The 20,079-nt window shown below is 42.9% G+C and overlaps 1 protein-coding gene and 1 pseudogene across 4 annotated transcripts in view; one reads left to right on the forward strand and one right to left on the reverse strand.

Annotated features, from left to right (window-relative positions):
- ST3GAL5 (ST3 beta-galactoside alpha-2,3-sialyltransferase 5) overlaps positions 1–4,766 on the forward strand; it is a 51,518-nt gene extending 46,752 nt beyond the window's left edge. For 3 of the 4 annotated variants that reach the window (XM_025453824.3, XM_049095562.1, XM_025453825.3), the window contains one exon: positions 3,622–4,766. In XM_025453824.3, coding sequence (XP_025309609.1) covers positions 3,622–3,870 — 249 coding nt within the window. In that variant the 3' untranslated portion in view covers positions 3,871–4,766. Of the gene's footprint in view, positions 1–2,586; positions 2,674–3,621 lie in introns of those variants that run through there. The other variant, XM_049095561.1, reaches the window with a different exon arrangement.
- Positions 4,767–10,983: 6,217 nt separating this feature from the next.
- Positions 10,984–11,744, reverse strand: LOC118351191 (60S ribosomal protein L6-like; annotated as a pseudogene).
- Positions 11,745–20,079: the final 8,335 nt, after the last annotated feature.

Genomic DNA, 20,079 nt, shown 5'->3' on the forward strand with positions numbered 1-20,079 from the left:
GAGGCAGAGACATAGGCAGAGAGAGAAGCAGGCTCCATGCACCGGGAGCCCGACGTGGGATTCGATCCCGGGTCTCTAGGATTGCGCCCCGGGCCAAAGGCAGGCGCCAAACCGCTGCGCCACCCAGGGATCCCCTTAAATAGGCTCCTTAAAACAAAAACCTAGTTCTTTACTATGATCGGTAACAGCGAACTCCAACACTGGCCCCAGCCTCAGGTTTGAATACCCAGCTTTCTGTGAACACAGCTGAAGCTCTTCCCTTAGCAGGCCACCGTTTTTCTCCAGTGCTCTGCCCTCCCCAAGAGGCTTTCCTGCCTCTCCATCCATGGGGAGGCCACCAGGGCCATGTATTTTGTGCCCACAGCAGGAGCATGTCTGGGACCAGTTTTTCTGGTCAGCCTGTGGTACCTGTTTCCCTCTCTGAGGAGAGTGGCTCCTCTGCCCCTCAGCAGCAGCTGTTGGGTCTCTGATTGGACTTGTTATATTATAGGTTGCTTTAGCTGCTCTTCCCCATGTGAGAACACATAGGATCCTCCAGAACATGGACTTAAAACTTTTAAGCATCAATTTTAACAAAACAACTAAAAAAAAAAAAAAAGACTTAAAACAGACTTTGACATCAATTAGCATCAATTTTAGCATCAATTTAGCATCAATTTTAACAAAACAGTTAAAAAAAAAAAGACTTAAAACAAACTTTGACAAGATTAAGTTATAAAGAAGTTTCACTATCCATGGGTTTCTGTATCTTCTCAACTGCCCTGTGTCTTTATGAAATCCCATAGTATTTTTTAAACATAGGGAAATGTTCATCTATGGTTTGTAGGTAGATTTTTACTTTAAAAGTAACCTTTAGGGGCACCTGGGTGGCTCAGTCAGTTAAGCATCTGCCTTCAGCTCAGGTCATGATCCTAGGGTCCTGGGATTGAGTCCATGTCAGTCTCCCTGCTCAATGAGGAGTCTGCTTCTCCCTCTCTCTCTGCCTCTCCTTCTACTCATGCTGTCTCTCTCTCAAATAAATAAATAAAATCTTAAAGAAAAAAGTAATCTTTAAAAAATTAGCAGATACAATTACATAAAATACGAAATGAACAGCAAAAAATATCAACACAAAATAAGCAGGGGAAATTTTATCATATATATGATAGTAAATACTTCTAAAGTATAAGATCTTATTAGATAAAACAGAAAAGAGGACCAATAAAAAAATGGGGAAAAGATATGAACAAACATTACACAAAAGAAGAAATTAATACAGCCAAGGAATGCATGATAAAATGTTCAACTTCACCAATAATGAAATAAAAGTAAGTTAGAGCCACAATGACATTTCCCCCTGTTTTTTTAGCAAAGGTTTAAATGCTTGATAATGTCTTTGCTTGGCAGGAATACAGGTAGAATTATAAGTTGGTACTTTTCTGGAGGGTGGTTTGGCAAAATATATCAGCTTTAAATGTGAATAGTCTTTTCCCAGCAATTTTACTCTAAAAATTTTATTATAAGAAAATCAGAGGAGCATCTGGCTGGCTCAGTCAGTGGAGCATGTGACTCTTGCTCTCAGGGCTGTGAGTTTGAGCCCCACATTGAGTGAGTATAGAGATTTTTTAAAAATAAAATCTTTAAAAAAAAGAAGAGAAATCTGCAAAGGTGGCTATTCTAGGATGTTCACCATAATGTTAACAGCAAAGGACTAAAACCAATCTAAACATTTCTCATTAAGCGATTGTTTAAACATATTATGTGTAATGAATGCAATATTGTGTGACTCTTAAGGATGAAGGAAAATTAAGGGATGTAAAGACCCCTCCATAATGTATTAAACAAGAAAATCCAGTTCCAGAACATTTATACCATCCTATTTTTGTTTAAAAATAAAAATGGGGCTCAGCCCGGGTGTCTCAATGGTTTAGCGCCGCCTTCAGCCCAGGGCGTGATCCCAGAGACCCGGGATCGAGTCCCACATCAGGCTCCCTGCATGGAGCCTGATTCTCCCTCGGCCTGTGTCTCTGCCTCTCTCTCCCTCTCTGTCACTCATGAATAAATAAATAAAATCTTTAAAAAAATAAATAAAAATAAAAATGCATGTATAGAGATGCATATGGAAAAGCCCAGAAATAAACACCAAACTGGGATGGTGTTGTCAGGAACTTCTGGTATGCAAGCCCTTCCAGAAGAGAGGGAAGTCTGGTGGGTTATGAGATGGGATCTTAGGGGATATGTTCTGGAGATAGCATCTCTGAGTGGTTTTCGATGGCTTCTGAGTTTCTCTCCATACATTGCCCCTATGAGCAGCTGGTTTCACACAGTCCTTCTGCAAATACTGGTTGAGTATTCCCGATACGCTAGGTACAGAGCTGGCCACAGGTAAGACAGGTCACTACTTTATGGTCCTGTGGCTGAACCAAAGGAAGAAATCTTCCTTTGGGTTAACTTCTTTTGTATTCAGTGACTCTTGAGTTTCTTTTTAACAAGTGACACAGATACAACACATGAAGGAGCAGGAGGTGGCCTAACAAATGATGAGCTCAGTTGATGTTCTTAACCCCACTTAAACTATGAACTCTGAAGGGCTCACTGTTGTTCCAGGTTATAGAAATGGAGAGTTGTTTCTGGAAGCCACAGACTCGGGATGAACAAAGTAGGTACATTTACACATGAAAAACTGTACAACAGAATTCCATTAGTAGATCAGCTGTCACCTTTTGGGGAGTACTCGGACCACTGTGGAACTTTCTGTTCTCTCTACCCTGGGTACTGTTTTTGCCCAAGGCTGAGAGAGGGATCCAGAAAGCATGATTCCACATTTGCAAGTGGCAAGAGACAGAGATCCAGAAAGCATGATTCCACATTTGCAAGTGGCAAGATAGCAGACGTGCAGGAGTGATGATATAATGAGAATCCAGAATGATTCAGACATTTGGCACATTAGGCCACAGTCAGTAGGAGACATTTTAGAAGGAACAAATGTGGAAATCCCTAATTTGGGCCTAAAAATTGCCCAAATAAAGGGTGAACAGAAACTGGCTTAGCAGCTGTGCATGTGAAAATGGCCTGTAAGTGTTATTTGCCAGAAAAGCAAACAAGGGCCTTAGGTGGGACATAGCTTCAGGTAAGAAGTGAACATAGCCTTCACTGGCAGGAAGGGAGGCTGCTCTGTGGACAGTCTCAGGCAGAGATTGTCCACAGGGGCCAGCAAAGAAGGGCCACCTCTAGAAATGGGTCCCAAGAAGGATTTTGGGAGGTCCTGTGACCACCGATTCTAGAGCAGACCTTGTAGATCTTTATCATGTAAGAAAGGAAATGGACTTGTTTTGCAGTTCTGGTCATCACCTGTAGGACCAGTAGGTAGAAGTTTTACGAAGAACTTTAAGTCTGGTACAAGAAGAGCTTCCAGGCTGCCTCTTGGTGGTGTGTTCAGAGGTATTTACATCACAGATCATGTTTTAGAGTCTAGATTGCTGACTTGGGTGGAAAGTCAGACTCTAGGATTCTAGGATCTATAAAACCACATGCTGTATAAATCGAAGCCCATAGTGAAGCCACTGTGACTTTGCAAGGCATGTATACCACTTGGAAAACGGTGAATTGTGCTAAGCTTTGTTTTGTCTTTTCTTTTTTCAGAACGTGCCCACCATTGGTGTCATTGCCGTTGTCTTAGCCACACATCTGTGTGATGAAGTCAGCTTGGCAGGCTTTGGATATGACCTCAATCAACCCAAAACACCTTTGCACTACTTTGACAATCTCTGCATGGCTGCCATGAACTTTCAAACCATGCATAATGTGACAACGGAGACCAGGTTCCTCCTCAAGCTGGTCAAAGAGGGCGTGGTGAAGGATCTCAGCGGAGGCATCCATTGTGAATTTTGAACACAGGGAAACCTCATGTGACAATGCAACTCTGACTCTGAAGGCTGTTTTTCGTAGCCTTCTCGATGCAGCGCATCCTGCAAAATACTTAGAGGTGCAGCTGGGGTTTTTAACTTTTAATTTAAAAAACAACAGTTTCGCTTTTCCCACTTTGTCCCCCCCTATTTATTTGAGGTTGGTGTTTTTGCACAAAATTTTGTAAGGTAATTTTGAGAATTGAATTGGAAAGACTTTTCCAAGAGACTTCTATGTAATGATGTTTTATTGTATTTTAAGAAGATTATTTAATTTGTAAAAACTCTGTCCACGTCTACTGCACATAGAATATCAGGTAATTAAGTGGAAGGAGAATGGAGGTCACTCCTTTGATGAGAGCCCTGAATGCCTGATTCTGATTCCTTGTGACTGTTTGGTGGGACACATGCCGGGGGCACTTCCAGGATGACGTGCTCAGGAGCTAAACCACGGGTACTGATTTAGCCGTGCTGCTGCGCGAGGCCTGGGCTGATCGGAGAAGTTCACGGCCCCTCTCTGTGGGTCTGTCTTCTGCCAGAAGACTTGCAACAATCAACAAGGGGGGAGCTGTCCCGGGTGTCCCTGTTTGGGAAGGGGCACAGAAGACATTTTCTGTGTCCTCTGAGTATACAAAGCCAGCTTGGGCTGCAGAAGCCACTGTCTTCCCTGAAATTGTGACAACTCTTGAATTTCTTGAGTGTTTTTTTACTGCCCTTCCAAAAGCACATAAATGTTAATCTGAAGTGTTCCACTGCCTGCCTGAGGTGGCTTATAAAAATTAGGACACAATCTTTGTTACCAGAGTTGTAGCAAAGTAAACCCTTTCCAAGCATAGTCACATTTTCTGAAACACTGAAATAAAATCTTCCTGGTGTTATAAATTGCCTATTTAAAAAAAAAAAAAAAACTTTTTTTTTAATGCCTACCTGGCAGTGGTGTACCAGACAATGTGCTGGTCAAATGAACAAACCAAAAAGGAACAAAAGCTTTTGAGGAGCTCTCACAGTCTACTTCATTTGAGCACTTAAAAAAAAAGTTCATAATCTCCCTGAAATGTCCTTGGCTGCTGCTAGGTGGAGACCTCGGTGGGGGATGCCGCAGTGAGTGACAGAGCAGAGGGTGCCTCCTCCTGCCAGGGCTGCCTCCCTGTAGCTCTGGATGCTCAAGTGTCTGGCTTCCTCCCAGAGAACAGGCTTGTTCCAGCTTCTGACTCTTAATTGCTCCAGTCTTTGTCATCAGAGGGTTGGCAGCTACTTTGCTCCCTCCCTGCCCCATCGAGGGTAGGTTCGCATCTCTGCTCTCTGCCTCTGCCTTCCAGTCCCGCTGTAGCTCTGACTCCCAGCCTGCTCCCATGCCTCGATGTCTGTCCCCTCCTCAGCACATGCAGGGCGGGGGAGCCAGTCACAGTGTTCACACGGGGGCCCTGATATCCAGGGCCCCAGGGTCAAGTTCAGAGTCGCCAGCCTGGCAAAATAGGATTTCTCTGCATTAGTGACTTAACATTTTCTGCAGATTTTGCTCTTTTTTTTACTAAATACTGTTTAAGAGAAAATGCTTGGAAATTTTCGCCAGCTAAATGACTTAATGTTGAGAATTGAGACTCAGGAAGGTGGTCCACAGCTGTCCTGTGACTAGGTAAGGCCAGCCCTGCACCATCCACCTCCAGCCCCTTGCCCTTCAGGGGCGACTTGAAACCTGATTTTTTTTTTTAATTTAAACAGTTTGACAAAAGCCAGGGTTTGGAACTTCCTTAGACGACTTTCCTGGTGTTTGTGAGCACCTCCCCCATGGGCTACGTGGCCTCATGTGCCACTGCCCTGCAGGGCCGCTGGGAGGTGTGTAGTTCCGTGCCCAGCACCTAGCAGCTTTCAGCCAATGTCAGGCCTGGCCCCCTCACCACCTCTCCTCTGTATGGCCGTTTGTGCCTCCTTCCATTGCTTTTCCCAGGCCTCTCACCTCTCACTTGCAGAGAGTAAGTGCTCCGTGGCCTTAAATAAATGAGTAAAACACATAATTTTTTCAAAGACCTTTTATGGAGCCCACCAGCCAGTCGGAGTTGATCAAGAACTTTTAGCAGGTTGGCAGCTATTTATTAGAAGTGGCTTCTTGGCTTCGGACTTATTCTTCCCTCACCCCACCCCACACATACACGCTCTTTGGGGAACAGACTTCTAGGTGCTTCAGGATGTCACAGGTGGATCGCCAGTAACAGGCTTCACGCCACCCCTCTGACTTTGTAGAGCTTTGTAGGTGCACTCGCATCCCTTGTATGGGGCAGGAGTCCTTGCTTTTGAGGTAACTGAGGACAATGTATATATGTTCTGTATCTTAACATACATCTTACCAGAACTTTGGACCACAGAAAATTTCAGTGAGTTGTATGGTTTGTTTTTATTTATTTGTTTTGTCTCCTACAGAGAGCAGAACCTAGGCCCACCTTAGGAAAATGCTTGGGGACTGGATGAGTGTGTGTCATGTTTTCAGGCAAAGCTAAACTGGGATCATCTACACAACTTCATGTATTCTAGGTGTCCCCTTTCCTTCATGGCTCCTTTTGTGTTGCACTGGGTTTTTCCTTTCCCTAGAGTATGTCGATAAAGCATTGGCAATGTCTGTTTTCACAGCTTTGGGGATTGTCATCATTTGTTGGGTCCATTGGTTAAAATAAGTTGTCAGACCAGGTTTGACTCTGCTTGTGTCTGAACGTGATGACCTTTTAGCCATCAACACTCTGTGGTTTTCGTGGCAGACAGAGGCTTAGTAGTAAAAGAATAAAAGTGGTCATGTCTCCTCAGGTTATTAAAGATTTCTAGAACCAAGGACCACTTTGTTGTAGCTGTAGTCCAACCCCAGCACTTTGGGACTTGATATCAAAGGGATTGTTGATTTGCCTTGTTACTGTCTCAGGAGAAACTTTTAGAACAGCATTGTAGGAAGATTAAGAAATGGTGACTTACTCTCCTCCTTGGCAAGTTTACAGCATCCTTTTCATCTTTTCTTCAGGACACTTCAGTAAAGTCCACTGAGAAGGAAGAAAATGAGTAGTTCCTGTGGGTTAGCACAATTGCCCTTGGAATGCAGTGAGCTTTTAGTAAGCTTGCATAGCCAGCAGGAACCCTGTGACACCCGGTCTTCCTTCCATTTACACATGGTAACAAAATGCTTCTCTTGAACAAAGGACCCTGTGTTTGCTGCTGAGGGACCAATGCCCTCTCTCCAGGCACTGACCCTCTGTGAGGGTGCGCCCAGATGACCACACACTTGGTTCTCAGACTGTAGCACAAAGAACAAGGGGAAGTGGATCCCAGTACACAGAGCACACCAGAACACACAGCTGTCCCTGCCCTTTCCCTGGGGGTCAGGACACCCTGGCCCCGCCTCAACCTTTATTCTGTCCTTCCCCACTTCCCAAGGTCATTGTAGGCAGCATGGATTTGTGTTCTCAAAACATGGTGTTTATCTGTATTTATCTACAACCAACACTCAGTATAAGACCAAAGTAAATTGGGCAGGGGAACTCATCGTTACATGGACACACATTTTATTGGCTAGAAATTCATGTCCCCCCACAAAGGAAATTGCAGCCTTGGTAGTTCAACTTTCATTATCGAAATGCTTAGATTTGCCCAATTCCCAATATTAAATTTCAACCCGTTGATCAGAGAAGAAAAGCATCCATCTTTAGAGGACTATGGCAGACCTGAAAGTAAATAACATGCTATGAAATTTGGCTCTAACTTTTTTAAAAACAGGTTTCTCCAGTGAGCTGTGTCAACAAAACATAGAAAGGGAGACAAGTTTACAAATTTCCTCTGTGGGAAGGAGCAAGATGTCAGATTTTGAGTTGGAGTCAGGCTGCCATCCAAGGTGTAGCCTTTCCAGCTTTTGTGTGCCTAGAAATGTAGTGAAGTGAATTTTCAGAAAATGCAAACATTATTAAAGAAATGTAATATTCACTAGATAACTCATAGAAGCAATGCTAATAATGGATTATATACCAGAAATTTGTAACTACTAACAGCAACGTATTTTCACTCTCCTGTTACCTGACTTAATTTTTTGACTTACTGAAGAAAATCAGTTCCAAGAAAAATTAATTTAAAACGATGAGTTCATTTAAAACGGTTAGGTCCTTAATAGGAAAGACCACACTAGAGGCGCCTGGGTGGCTCAGTCGGTTAGGCACCTACCTTTGGTTCAGGTCATGATCCCCGAGTCCTGGGATCAAGTCCCACATCAGGTTCCCTGCAGGGAGCCTGCTTCTCCGTCTGCCTGTGTCTCTGCCTCTGTGTCTCTCATAAATAAATAAATAAAATCTTTATAAATCAATCAATCTTTCAGAAAAGACTGCACTAAACTACCAGGCAATAACATAAATGTGACATGACTGAGGACAGAGCGTGGGCAGCAGGGGCCAGGGGAGGGTGATTAAGGACAGTACAGTAGTCAGATGCAAAAGTCGTTTTGAATGGACAGTTCCCCATAACATATCAAGATCTCCTATCAGGCTGGCTCCTTTGGTGTGGGAAGAAACTGACATCGGCCCTAAAGCAATGAGAATTCAAGAGGACCTTTGTAATTAAGGGATGAACTCTCTAGTGACAGAATTTTGTACTTTATTCCATCGATAGCCCCTGTAACAAGGCCTCGCCTATTATAGAATACAGGTAACTAAAGCAGTAAATGAACACAATCACTTTTTCTATATGTAATTGTCTTAGTGACTTAAATGAATCTCAAAAGAATATGCCAGAAGCTGAATAGCCCTCTTTAGTGGCTATATACACACCCATACATTGTGGGAAACCCCCTTATTGCTGAAGCTTCTGAAATAGATGTATACCTTATCTTTTCAAAGACCTGCTGTGCTGTTGTGACTTCTGATAAGCATATGGAGATCTTTCCCTCCATTTCTGGCACAGAGCACCCCAGACCCTTGGAATTTCCTAAGTGTTGAGAATGATAAAGATGTTCTGTGTTATGTTAGTGAAATGACTTGGAAAACACCTGAGGGATGGAGTCCTCAGAAGAACCGGCGAGAATGATTTTGGTCCCGTTGCCTGACCTCTGGGGAAGAGAGAGGGGCTGAAGGTTAAATCATTTGCCAGTGGCAAAAGATTTAATCAACCATGTCTATGTAATGAAGCTTCCACAAAACTCCAAAAGGATGGGGTTCAGAGAGCTTCTGAGCTGGCAAACACATGAGATTGGGGAGAGTGACACACCTAGGGAAGACATGGAAGCCCCGAGCCCTGTCTTCATGCCCTGCCCTATGCATCTCTTTCATCTGGCTCTTCCTGAATTCTATCCTTTTGTAACAAACCAGTCATCTAGTAAGTTAAATGTTTATCTGAGTTCTATGAAGCACTCTAGCAAACTAGTCCACCTGAGGAGGGGCCCTTGGGAATCTGATTTATTAGCTGGTTGGTCAGAAGTACAAGTAACAACCAGGGCTTGGTGATTTGCATCCTGAGTTGGAGGAGTTCACTGGAACCTCCAGTTTGTAGCCAGTTAGGCAGAAGCCTGGCTAACAATCTGAGCTTGGGTCTAGGAGGGCACCTGTAAGACTAAACCCGCAACCTGTGGGATCAGAGACTATGTGGGTGGATAGTGTCACACTTGGTTTGAATTCTCACACACCCGGCCAGTATTGAAGCTTTGCTTGTTGGAGGTGTGGGGAACCCCCTTCCTCAACACACACTGAATTTGGGTGCTCAGGACAGCAAAGACTTGCCAAAGTGTATCAAAGTATAAGTGTATATGTAGGGGTTGGTGTTTCAGACTATAATAAGGAAGGTCCTGGTCAAAGGTTCTACGCTTTGTAGTCAAGCCAGTCGTAGTGAGTTTATTATATGGAATTTGGAAACCAAGATGATATACCTCTATTGTGTGTATGTACATATTTGTCTGCCCCCCCCTTTTTTGCTATATATCATTTACTGGATAAGGACTACTTTTAAAAGACATAATTACTAAAGATCTGATCATTTTGAGTTACGCGCCCTGTCTTTAAAATAATAGTGGACAAAAGGCCTTCTGACTGAGACTTTGTGCTGGAGTGGCATGCTCTTCCAATGTGATGTTTAGTAAGAGGAATGAGTGAGATTCAAAACACACACACACCAAGCGCACAAAATTAGATTCGAGTCTAAACTAAGAGTCTTTTCCTAAAATGAAAGATTGAGTGGAGGGGCACCTGGTGGCTCAGTGGTTGAGGGTCTGCCTTCAGCTCAGGTCGTGATCTCAGGGTCCTGGGATTAAGACCCACATTGGGCTCCCTGCGGGGAGCCTGCTTCTCCCTCTGCCTATGTCTCTGCCTCTCTCTGTGTGTCTCTTATGAATAAATAAATAATCTTAAAAAAAAAAGGAGATTGAGTGGAATGTCACAGGTGTGGCTTTTTCCCTCTCCATCTTTTGCCTGTGGCCCATCTATGTCACTTTTCTCTACAAACTTAACGTAAATTTAAGAACATGAGTGCACTGCAAACCCTGGGGGAGAGGAGCTGAAGAGAGGTCAGAAGGGACAGGCCTCCATCTTCTTGCTAACCTCACCTACTCTCCCCACACAGCTACCACTCGTCACACGGAAGACTGACAGGGAATGAAGAAACATCTAGTACAACCCCTGGCTTCATAGGCAGGCATCTCTTTTAGGGTTCATGCACATTGACCGGGCACCCCTCATCTGTAGGGGGTAGGAAGTCTCACTTCCAGCTATCCTGTTCAATTAGCAGGTCAAATGTCCCGATTTTTACTTTGGACAATATAATCATCATAACTTACTGCTTTATATACTTATTCCTAGAGACTATTTTGTGTTTCTTAAAGTATTTAACATCTTGGGATGTTTGGGGTCACTTTTAGAAGCGGTGACTTCTGACCACTTCTGTCTCGGCCTGCAGCTACATCAGTCTCTCCAGAATTTTCCCCAGTCTTCTCTCCATAAAAGGCTAGTCCAGATCTTCTTCACTCCCTTCTCTCTATCCATCCCTACCCCCTGCTTATGTCCTGTATTGAACAATGATTTAGTCTTCCTCCAACTAGAAAGAATCTTCCCTTTTCTTCCTTTTTTTTTTTTAATGGATCAGTTTAATTAGGTTCTTTGTAAGAAATTTAGAACACCAATTTGTGAGGGAAAGCTCCATTTGTGAGAGAAAACACAGAGTGGAGGTAGCCCTGAAGCTGAGAACAGCTTTGATTTTTGGCAGAGTTTGCGAGTCCACAGCTTTCTGATCAACCTTGCGCTGCTCTGTAATCTCGTATTTCTCCTTCTCTGTGTCAAAGATCTCCCCTTCCCGGTGTCTGGGTTTACGCAGCTGCTTCCTCTTGAAATAAGCGTCAGTGAGATGTTTGGGGATTTTCACTCTGCTGATATCAATTTTGGTGGAAGTGGCAATGACAAATTTCTAGTGTGTTCTACTCAGAAGAACTCGGTTGAGAGCCAGAGGTCCAGTCACAAGTAGCAAGCCACTGCTCAGTTGCTTCAGGAAAACTAACCTCTTGCCTCTGTGGTGCCCAGTGAGGATGATCAAAATGGCCCCAGGAGTGATGCTAGCTTGCAACTTTCTCACATGCTGACTGGAAAGTTTTTTGCCATGGCCCAACAGCTTTCGAGGCACATCTTCAGTAGGATAATACCTAGGCATTTTGCGAAGTTTAACCACTCAGGTACCACCATTCTTGTCACCACCAACTGGTCTTGTAACAGTAGCAAGAACCTTCTCCTTCTTTTTCTTTTCAACCCTAGATTTAGCTGCTGAATACTTCCTCTTGTACGTGGCTTTTCTGGAATACATAGCTGATCAGGAATATCTACCAATTCCTCTGACTAGGACAGGGTTTCAGCTGCAGAGGGGGCCTTGAGGTTACCCATCTTTGCCTTGCCACCAGCATCAGCCTTCTTGGCTTCAGGTTTCTTCTCCTTAGTATCTGGCTTCTCTGCTTTTTCGCCTGCCATCTTGCAAGATGGAAAAGAGAACAAAGGTCCAGAATCTTCCTTTTCAGGAAGACAGCAAAAATTGAGCTGACCATCAATAAAATTCTGGCCAGGAGCAAGAAACAAAGACCACCTTGTTTCTACTTGTCAGATGTCATAACTTCCTGCAGAAACAAATGCCTTGAGGCAAGTCATAGCCCCCCTCTGGGCTTCTCATCTGTTACACAGGGCATTGGCAGGGCTCCAGCACACATTAATTTCTCTTTAATAAAAATTAAACTGCCAACCCTGAAAGGTGTGGCCATTAGTGTGGGCCACAGCGCCACCTACTGTCCATGAGGTGTGTGCAAAGCTCTCGGCGCTGGGCTTCCGCGTGGCCCCCAAGGGCAATGAGTAGAGCCCAGTATTCTGAGGCCTGCTGGCTCCTCTGCCCCGTTAGCTGCTGCTGTGGCCCTTCCCCTCTTCCTGCATTCTCTCACCACTTCTTAGGCTCCTCTTCCTCCTCCCATGCTTCTGCTCTTCATCCTCTCTCTTCTCTCCCCTTCTGACTGTGATCTCTTCCTGTGAGATCATCCACTCCCATGGATTTGATGCTACCTCTTTTTATTTCATTCCCAGGTCTGCAGTGGGACCTCACTATCAAGGCTCCAGAATTCCAGGCCAGTATGTCCACCTTCTTCAGGATATTACCTCCTCCCTGGCTACTGGGCTAGCCTGGAAACTGGGCTGAAAATGCTGTGCCTCACACTGAAGCTCTTTCACTGACCAACTTGCTTTCTGCTAGGTGTGATCTCCCAGGTGCCATGAGTCAGTCCCGTCCAACTGCTGGCGTCTCTTACATCCAAGTTTGCCGCTTGTTAAATGGATGATTTTGGAAGAGCCCACATTGCCTTGACACTTCCCTGATCTGCTGGTCTCTGCCTACCCACAGCCCCTGACTCCTCCACCTGCCACCAGTAAAAAGCACAACCTGGGTTTTTTCCTTATGGTACAAATATTACATGTCCACTAGAGATCCATTTTAACATACATACTCACAGAAACACAAAAATTAAAATCAACCATGTTCCTATCCAGAGGTACATACTGTTGTTTAAGATATATTCTCCAGGGTATTTTTTTCTATGCATGTGCATGCACATAGGTGATAATAGATAGATTAGATTTTATAGATGGAATCATATAAGCCATACTTTTCTGTAAGAATCTCTCCCACTTTTCATAATGTTAATTCATATAGATATACCTCATCCTTTTTATGGGGCTATGTTTGAATACACCATAATTTATTAACCCCTCAAGAAAGGACAATTAAGTTGTTTTAACCTTAATATTATAAATAATATATATTTTAATTCTTGTTAGGTAATTTCCTAGGGACAGTTCCTAGGAATAGGATCACTAAGTCAAAAGGACACATGTTTAAAAGAAAATCTTGGTGCGTGTTGAAACAGACACAGAAGTGTCTGTTTACACATGGCCTTGATAATCCTGAGTATAGTTCTCTTTTTTGACAATATGATAAAAAAACAATGTGTTATTTCGAATTGAATATCTTTGCTAGAGAGGCTCACTATTTTTCTGTTAATTGGCCACTTGTATTTTTTTTCTAAAGTCAATTTCCTATTGCTCTTCACACATATTTCTGTGGGAAATGTTCATTTTTTTCTAATAATTTCACAAGAACTCCATATGTTTTAAAAAGGTTCGGTTCCACTTCCAAGCTGAAAGCATGAGGAGCTACACAGAGCTGTCATCTCCCCAATGACAGAAGCAAAGCTGCTAAAACTGTTTTTAAAAAGTTTAAGTGTCTGGAAATTATCCTAAGAACATATAGCAAATGAAGAAAGATTTTTTTTTTCAAGAAAATCTACTTAAACTCATTAAAAACAGCAAGAGTATTTGAGCCACCATTTCCTTCCTCTCTCTCTCCCCACTCCCAACCATCACAGCTTGATGGAAGCTCCATCTCAGGTGGTGTGGCCAAAAAGTTAGGCTTTTCTCCCCTCAGCAGCTGATTAGGAGCTATTTTATCTCACTAGTAGGGACAGGCTATCAGGATATCTCTTCCCCTTCAACTCTAAATTAAAGAGGTGAGTGTGGCCAAGAGGTTGAAGATTCCTTTTTTCTACCCAGCCCCTAACTATATGATGAAGGCTGTGCCCTTGGCATGACAGGCCAAGACTGGAGCCTCAATCATCCTCACCTCACCCCACCTATTCCATGATAAGTTTTCATGGTAGACTGACAGAATTGAGGGGAGAAATTGATAATTTAGCAATAATAGACTTCCAGACCCCACTTTCTACCTTGGATAGATCAGCTGGGAAGAAGATAGACAACCAGATTTCCATATGCAGAAAAATGATGTTGGAGCCCTACCTCACACTGTATACAGAGCTCACTCAAAATGGATCAATGGCCTAAATATAAAAGCTAAAACAATAACACTTTTAGATGAAAACGTGAGGGTAAATCTTTTGACACTGGATTTGGCATTGGCTTCTTAGATAAGACATCAAAAGCATGAGCAACAAAGGAGAAAAAAATTGATAAACTGGATATCATCATAATTAACTTGTGTTTCAAAGGACACTCAAGAAAGTGAGAAGACACCCCACAGGATGGGAGACAATTTTTTAATAAATCATATATTCAATAATTGACATATCTAGAATATGTAAAGAATATACTAATAAAAAGACAAATTGGGGGTGCTTAGGTGGCTCAGTGGTTGAGCTTCTCCTTCAGTTCAGGGTGTGATCCCGGGGTCCTAGGATCGAGTCCCGCATCAGGCTCCCTGCAGGGAACCTGCTTCTCCCTCTGCCTATGTCTCTGCCTCTCTCTCTGTCTCTCGTAAATGAATAAATAAAATCTTTAAAACAAAGACAAATTGCCCAATTTAAAAAATGGGCAAAGATCTGAATAGACTTTTTTCCAAATGGTCAAAGAGCATATCAATAGCATTACCCTTCAGAAAAATGCAAGGCAAAACCACAATGAGATGCCTCTTCACACCCACTAGGATGACTGTAATAATAATAATAATTATCTTATTTTATTAAATTTAAAATTATTATTATTATTACAAAGATAATAAGGAATACTAGCAAGGATGCAGATAAATCGGAGCCTTCCTACATGGCTGGTGTAAAGATAAAATGTTGCAACCACTCTGGAAAACAGTCTGGCAGTTCCTCAAATGGTCAAACAGAGAGTTATCATATAACCCAGCAATGTCATTCCAAGTGCATACCCAAGAGAAGTGAAAACACAGGTCCACACGAAAACTTGTACATGAATGTTCATAGCAGTATTATTCATATTAGCCAAAACATGGAAACAACCCAGATTCTATCAACAGATGAGTAGATAAATAACGTGTGGCATATCCATATGTTGGAATATTATTTAACCACAAAAAGGAATGAGGAGGCATGAAGTAGTGATACAACATGTGGGGACCTTGAAAACATTATGCTAAGTAAGAGAAGCCAGTCTAAAAGGACCATGTATTATATGACACATTTTATATAAAATGTGTAGAAGGCAAATCTATAGAGACAAAAATTAGACTAATGGTTGCCTGTAGTTGGGACAATAGAGGGGGATTGGGAAGTGATAGCTAAAGGGTGTTAGGTTTTATGTTTTGAGTGATGAAAATGTTCTATTATTAATTATGGTAATGAATGAATACACAATTCTATGAATACACTAAACAGCCCTGAACTGTACACTTCAAATAGATGAATAATATGGCCTGTGAATTATACCTCAATAAGGTCTTTAAACAGTATTGTTCATATTTTCTTTATCCTTCTGAAGACACTAAGGCCGGTGGCTCAGTAGCCTCCTCAGAACCCAGGACATCCCTCTGTGCTGATTCAGGGGCTGCAGGTCAAGCATCAGACATACTCAGCTACCTTTGCATCCAGATGTAGCCAATTTTGCAGCCTCACACCCCACCTCACCCCCAAGGATGAGTTCAGCTGTCCCTTCTGCTGCCTGGACCAGACCCCACTTTCTTTTTTAAAGGTTTGATGTTCTACACTTATTTGAATTAGTATGTTAGCTTTAAAATGCTACAATTAGAAATTTTACTATTGATGAACCTTTACATACGTAATCTGAGAGCAAGCTTTTACTGCATCTCACTTTGGAAAAAAATGATTGTATGTGTATTAAACTTACTATATTGCTTCAACAGGTTCAATGGCAAGAGTGTTAACCCCACTGCCATGGATCTTTTTAACATCTCTGTCTTTATGTAACTCCAGTTCCCAAATCCTCTGTATGGAGTCCACTCTCCAGAGGTGAAGAGAAGTAGTCCAAACTGGTTTGTCTCCCTGATAAAAAAAAAACAAACAAACAAACAAAAAAAAAAAACAAAAAAAAAACCACTTCCAAAAAGAATTCTGGAATCTCAAAGATTACATATAGCTAATCCTGCAGCTGCCACCAGAAGATGTTGGGAATCTTGCTCATTCTGAGGCTGAGTGGACGCTCACCTGCAAAAGTGGACACTCACCTCAGTGGAGGTTGCATTGTGTCCTCTACCCGAGGAAGGACCCCACACACCTGTCTGCATGAGGCTACAGGAAAGACTCTAATATCTTTCCAAGACTATCCCATGAGCCTGTCTCCACTTCCATTTTTTTCCTGGCTGCAGAAATTTTCTGTTACCCAGACACCAAATCGAACAGCAGATCTGGCTGATGCCTGAATCAGCTGCCTCATCAGATCCTCATAGCTACAGAATATCCTTACATGTCCCAGAGCATAGTCACATGTGTGCGCGCATGCACACACACACACACACACACACACACACACACACTGAGAATGAGAGAGAGAGGTTTGCAAAGGACAGCCATGCACAGGGAGGCTGACCTGGCTGGCCTACAATGGGGTCACCATCAGAAGGAGATTTACCTTAAGTCAGCAGAACTTAGGGTCTATGGCCCTCACCTGTACTGGCTCTTTCTAATTTCACTGTAGTCTGAAGCCATACTTTGTCTATTTTTAAGTATTTGTTAATGTGTATTTATTGCCCAGACCTTGATCTACCTCGGTGTCTTAGTCAGCTTGGGCTGCTGTAACAAAATACCATAGATTGAGTGGCCTCAACAACAGAAATCTCTTCTATCACATCTCTGGAGACTGGAAATCCAAGATCAAAGTGCCAGGAGGGTAGGCGCCTGGTGTGGGCTCTCCTCTCGTGCTGCGGATGTCTGCCTTCTTGCTGCATGCTTGCATGACGTCTCCTGGCTTAAGAACACCAATTGTATCAGATCAGGGTCTCACCATTATTATCTTATCAACCTGAATTACTCCCTCAGAGACCCCACCTCCAAATTTGCCACACTGGGGATTAGGGCTTCCCTATGTGAATTTCAGGGAGGGGGTGACACAAACACTCGGTGAATGTTCTGTGTGAGCCTGAGTAGAATGTGCATTCTGCTCATGTTGGGTGAAATATTCTCTAAGTGTCAAAGAGCCAGACAACTGATAGTGCTGCTCAGTTCAACTACGTATTCACTGTCTGCCTCCTCAATCTGTCGGTTTGTTCAGCTTTTCTTGTCTCAGGATGGGAATGACAACTTCCAGGCTCTTTACATGTTGGACCTGAAACAGAGGTCCCTGGATTTGCATTTCTGAGCCAGAAGGAGTTAAATAAGTGGGCAAACATAGCTCCTTCCCGGCTGTTCTTGGGAACATTTGTAGATAAAATGTCTTCATCCATGTAGGATGGAGAGCAGGAAGGTTGCCCTTGGAGTATGGAAAATAACGATGGGCTAGAAATAGAGACAGAAAAGGAAGAAGAAGTTTCTGAGGGGATCCTGGGTCTGTGGCCCCAGTACCAGGGATAGACAACAGCCTTGATGTTCACACATGGCCTTTTTAAAGAGGGTTTACAACCTCAGACAGATCCTGGGGCATAGCACGAGGGGGCTCTGGGGGCCCTTATTTCCAGTGGGCACGTAGGATGCTGCAATACAATGATTTATAGAAAATATATATCTGATAATTCAGATGCCAGACACAGGGTTCGGGGAGTTTCTGAGTTGGTGAACAGGTGGAGAATGGGGCTGTTGGCTGTCCCGGCAGGACAGGGAGGCTCTGCGTGTACCTCACCCTATGCATCCCTTTATCTGGCTGTTGATTTGTGCCCTCTAAAATATCCTTTAGTAAACTGGTAAATGTGTTTCCCTGAGTTCTGTGAGCCACTGTAGTGAATTAAAAGAGCCTAAGGAGGAGGTTTTTGGAACCCCCTGTCTGTAGCAATTTGGTCAGAAGTACTGGTAACAACTGGGGGCTTATGACTGGTCTCTGAAGTGCGGGGGTGGAAGGCAGTCTTCTAGAACTGAGCCCTTAATCTGTGGAATCAGATGCAGTCCCCAGGTAGGTCATGTTGGAATTGAGCTGTATTCCTGGGGTCTGGGAATTGCTTCATGTTATGTGTGGGGGACCCCCACCCCCACCCCACAATGTTGGAATTGGGTCCAGGAACCTAAAAGAAATACCAACGAGTGAGAATTTCCAGGACATTTCGGTGGTTTCTAAGATCAGACAAACAGAATAGTATTGAAACTGCCTACCAGCCATAAAAATCTCTACTGAGTACTGTGCTGGGTGCTTCGCAAACATTATCCCTAATCTTTATGGTAAACCTATAAAGGATGCAACCATTACGCACTCATACAGATGAGGGCATGCTCACTCTGTCCACAAGATATTAGACACCAAGTCCCACTCGACACGGCCTCTGTCTCTGGGCAGCGTTAATTCCCCTTCTAATTCATTCACTCATCCCACCTGAACTTTGTTACTTGGAAACCGTACTGTAGGGTGAAACATCACCACAGTTCTTCTATAGGCACCAAGGGAAAACGTTGAATGTACACAACGAGGAAGAAAATATGCAAGCTCCCATACTTGTAACTGGTCACCAGGCCTTGGCTGGTATCAGAATCTCTGTGTTTGTAGGACACGAATATGTGGCAGTTCTACAAATGGTACTTTGGGGTTCAAATCCAGGCACCCCATTTCTGTTGAGCATTGAAGTGGCTGGGCAGGTGGGAGTGCCGACAAGATAGCATTCACTGATAGAAGTTACGAAGAGTGAGCCCATTCTCCAGGGAGCTCAGTGCAAATCCTAGAAACCCAGGCTCCAAAGACCATCTGACACTGTGGCTAATCGTGTAGTCTCTGGAGTCAAAGGGGCCAACTCACGATCATCTTGTACTACTTCCTAGATGCGTGTCCTTGAGCAAATTCCTGCCCTCTCAGTGTCTCCCATCTGGAATGGAAGATTAGATGAGACAATCAGTGTAAAGCACTCCATAAATGTTATCTATTAGTATTAAAAGCTGTCACTGTGAATTATTTTTTTTATGTTGGAGGGCAGTCCAGAAAGGGCTACTTAGAGTTACTTAGGATTTAAATTAATGTTCCTTTCATTAAAATAGAAATAACCTAGTTATCCTTAAGCTGTTATGTTCATTTTATAAATCTTGTTAGTCTGTTTATAAAAATGGCAAGATAAGAACAGTGCCCTTCAATTTTCTTTGATTAATGACCTATTAGCTCAACTTGAAGATCCTAAGCTCCTTTTAGAAATCATCTGTAAACATAATTAAATTCCTCTAAACATTCTGAACTGCATTTATAAATTTAATATATTACATTTCCTCTATAAGTCATGCAGTTGCCTAACAAAGCAAACTAGCGACTCTAACAAGTAATGAATTCTTATATGCCTAACAAAGAGAATGTATTAACGTAGTGAAAGAAAAGAAAGAAAAATTAAAATGCATTAACATAGGGAAACACCAATTTTCTTTCAGATCCCATTAGTATTCACAAAAAATAAAGTCAAATTTTCTTTCCCCTTCCAACTTAAAATCACAAGTCTATATTTATCACACATCTAAAACTGGAAGTATCAGGCTAACAAGTCAGTCTTTAATAGGCTTGATTCTCGTAACTATTACAGTATTTTAAAGAAGCAACTAGGCACAAGTTAACTCCTAAGCTTAACAGGACAGTTTGATTCGAAAAACTTCATTTGCTTCCTCATCTTATTTATTTTATTTATTACTATTTTCTAAAGATTTTATGTCCTCATCTTATTTAAACCTCAACTTCCCCAGGTTAGGAAAGGGCCCTGGAAGAAGCAGATGCACCATCTCCAGAAGGCCGAGGACGCCACCCTGAGAGCAATGGTGACACCAGGCTGGCAGTTTATGGCCAAGATG

This window comes from Canis lupus, chromosome 17, assembly GCF_003254725.2.
Source record: "Canis lupus dingo isolate Sandy chromosome 17, ASM325472v2, whole genome shotgun sequence".
Taxonomy (NCBI): domain Eukaryota; kingdom Metazoa; phylum Chordata; class Mammalia; order Carnivora; family Canidae; genus Canis; species Canis lupus.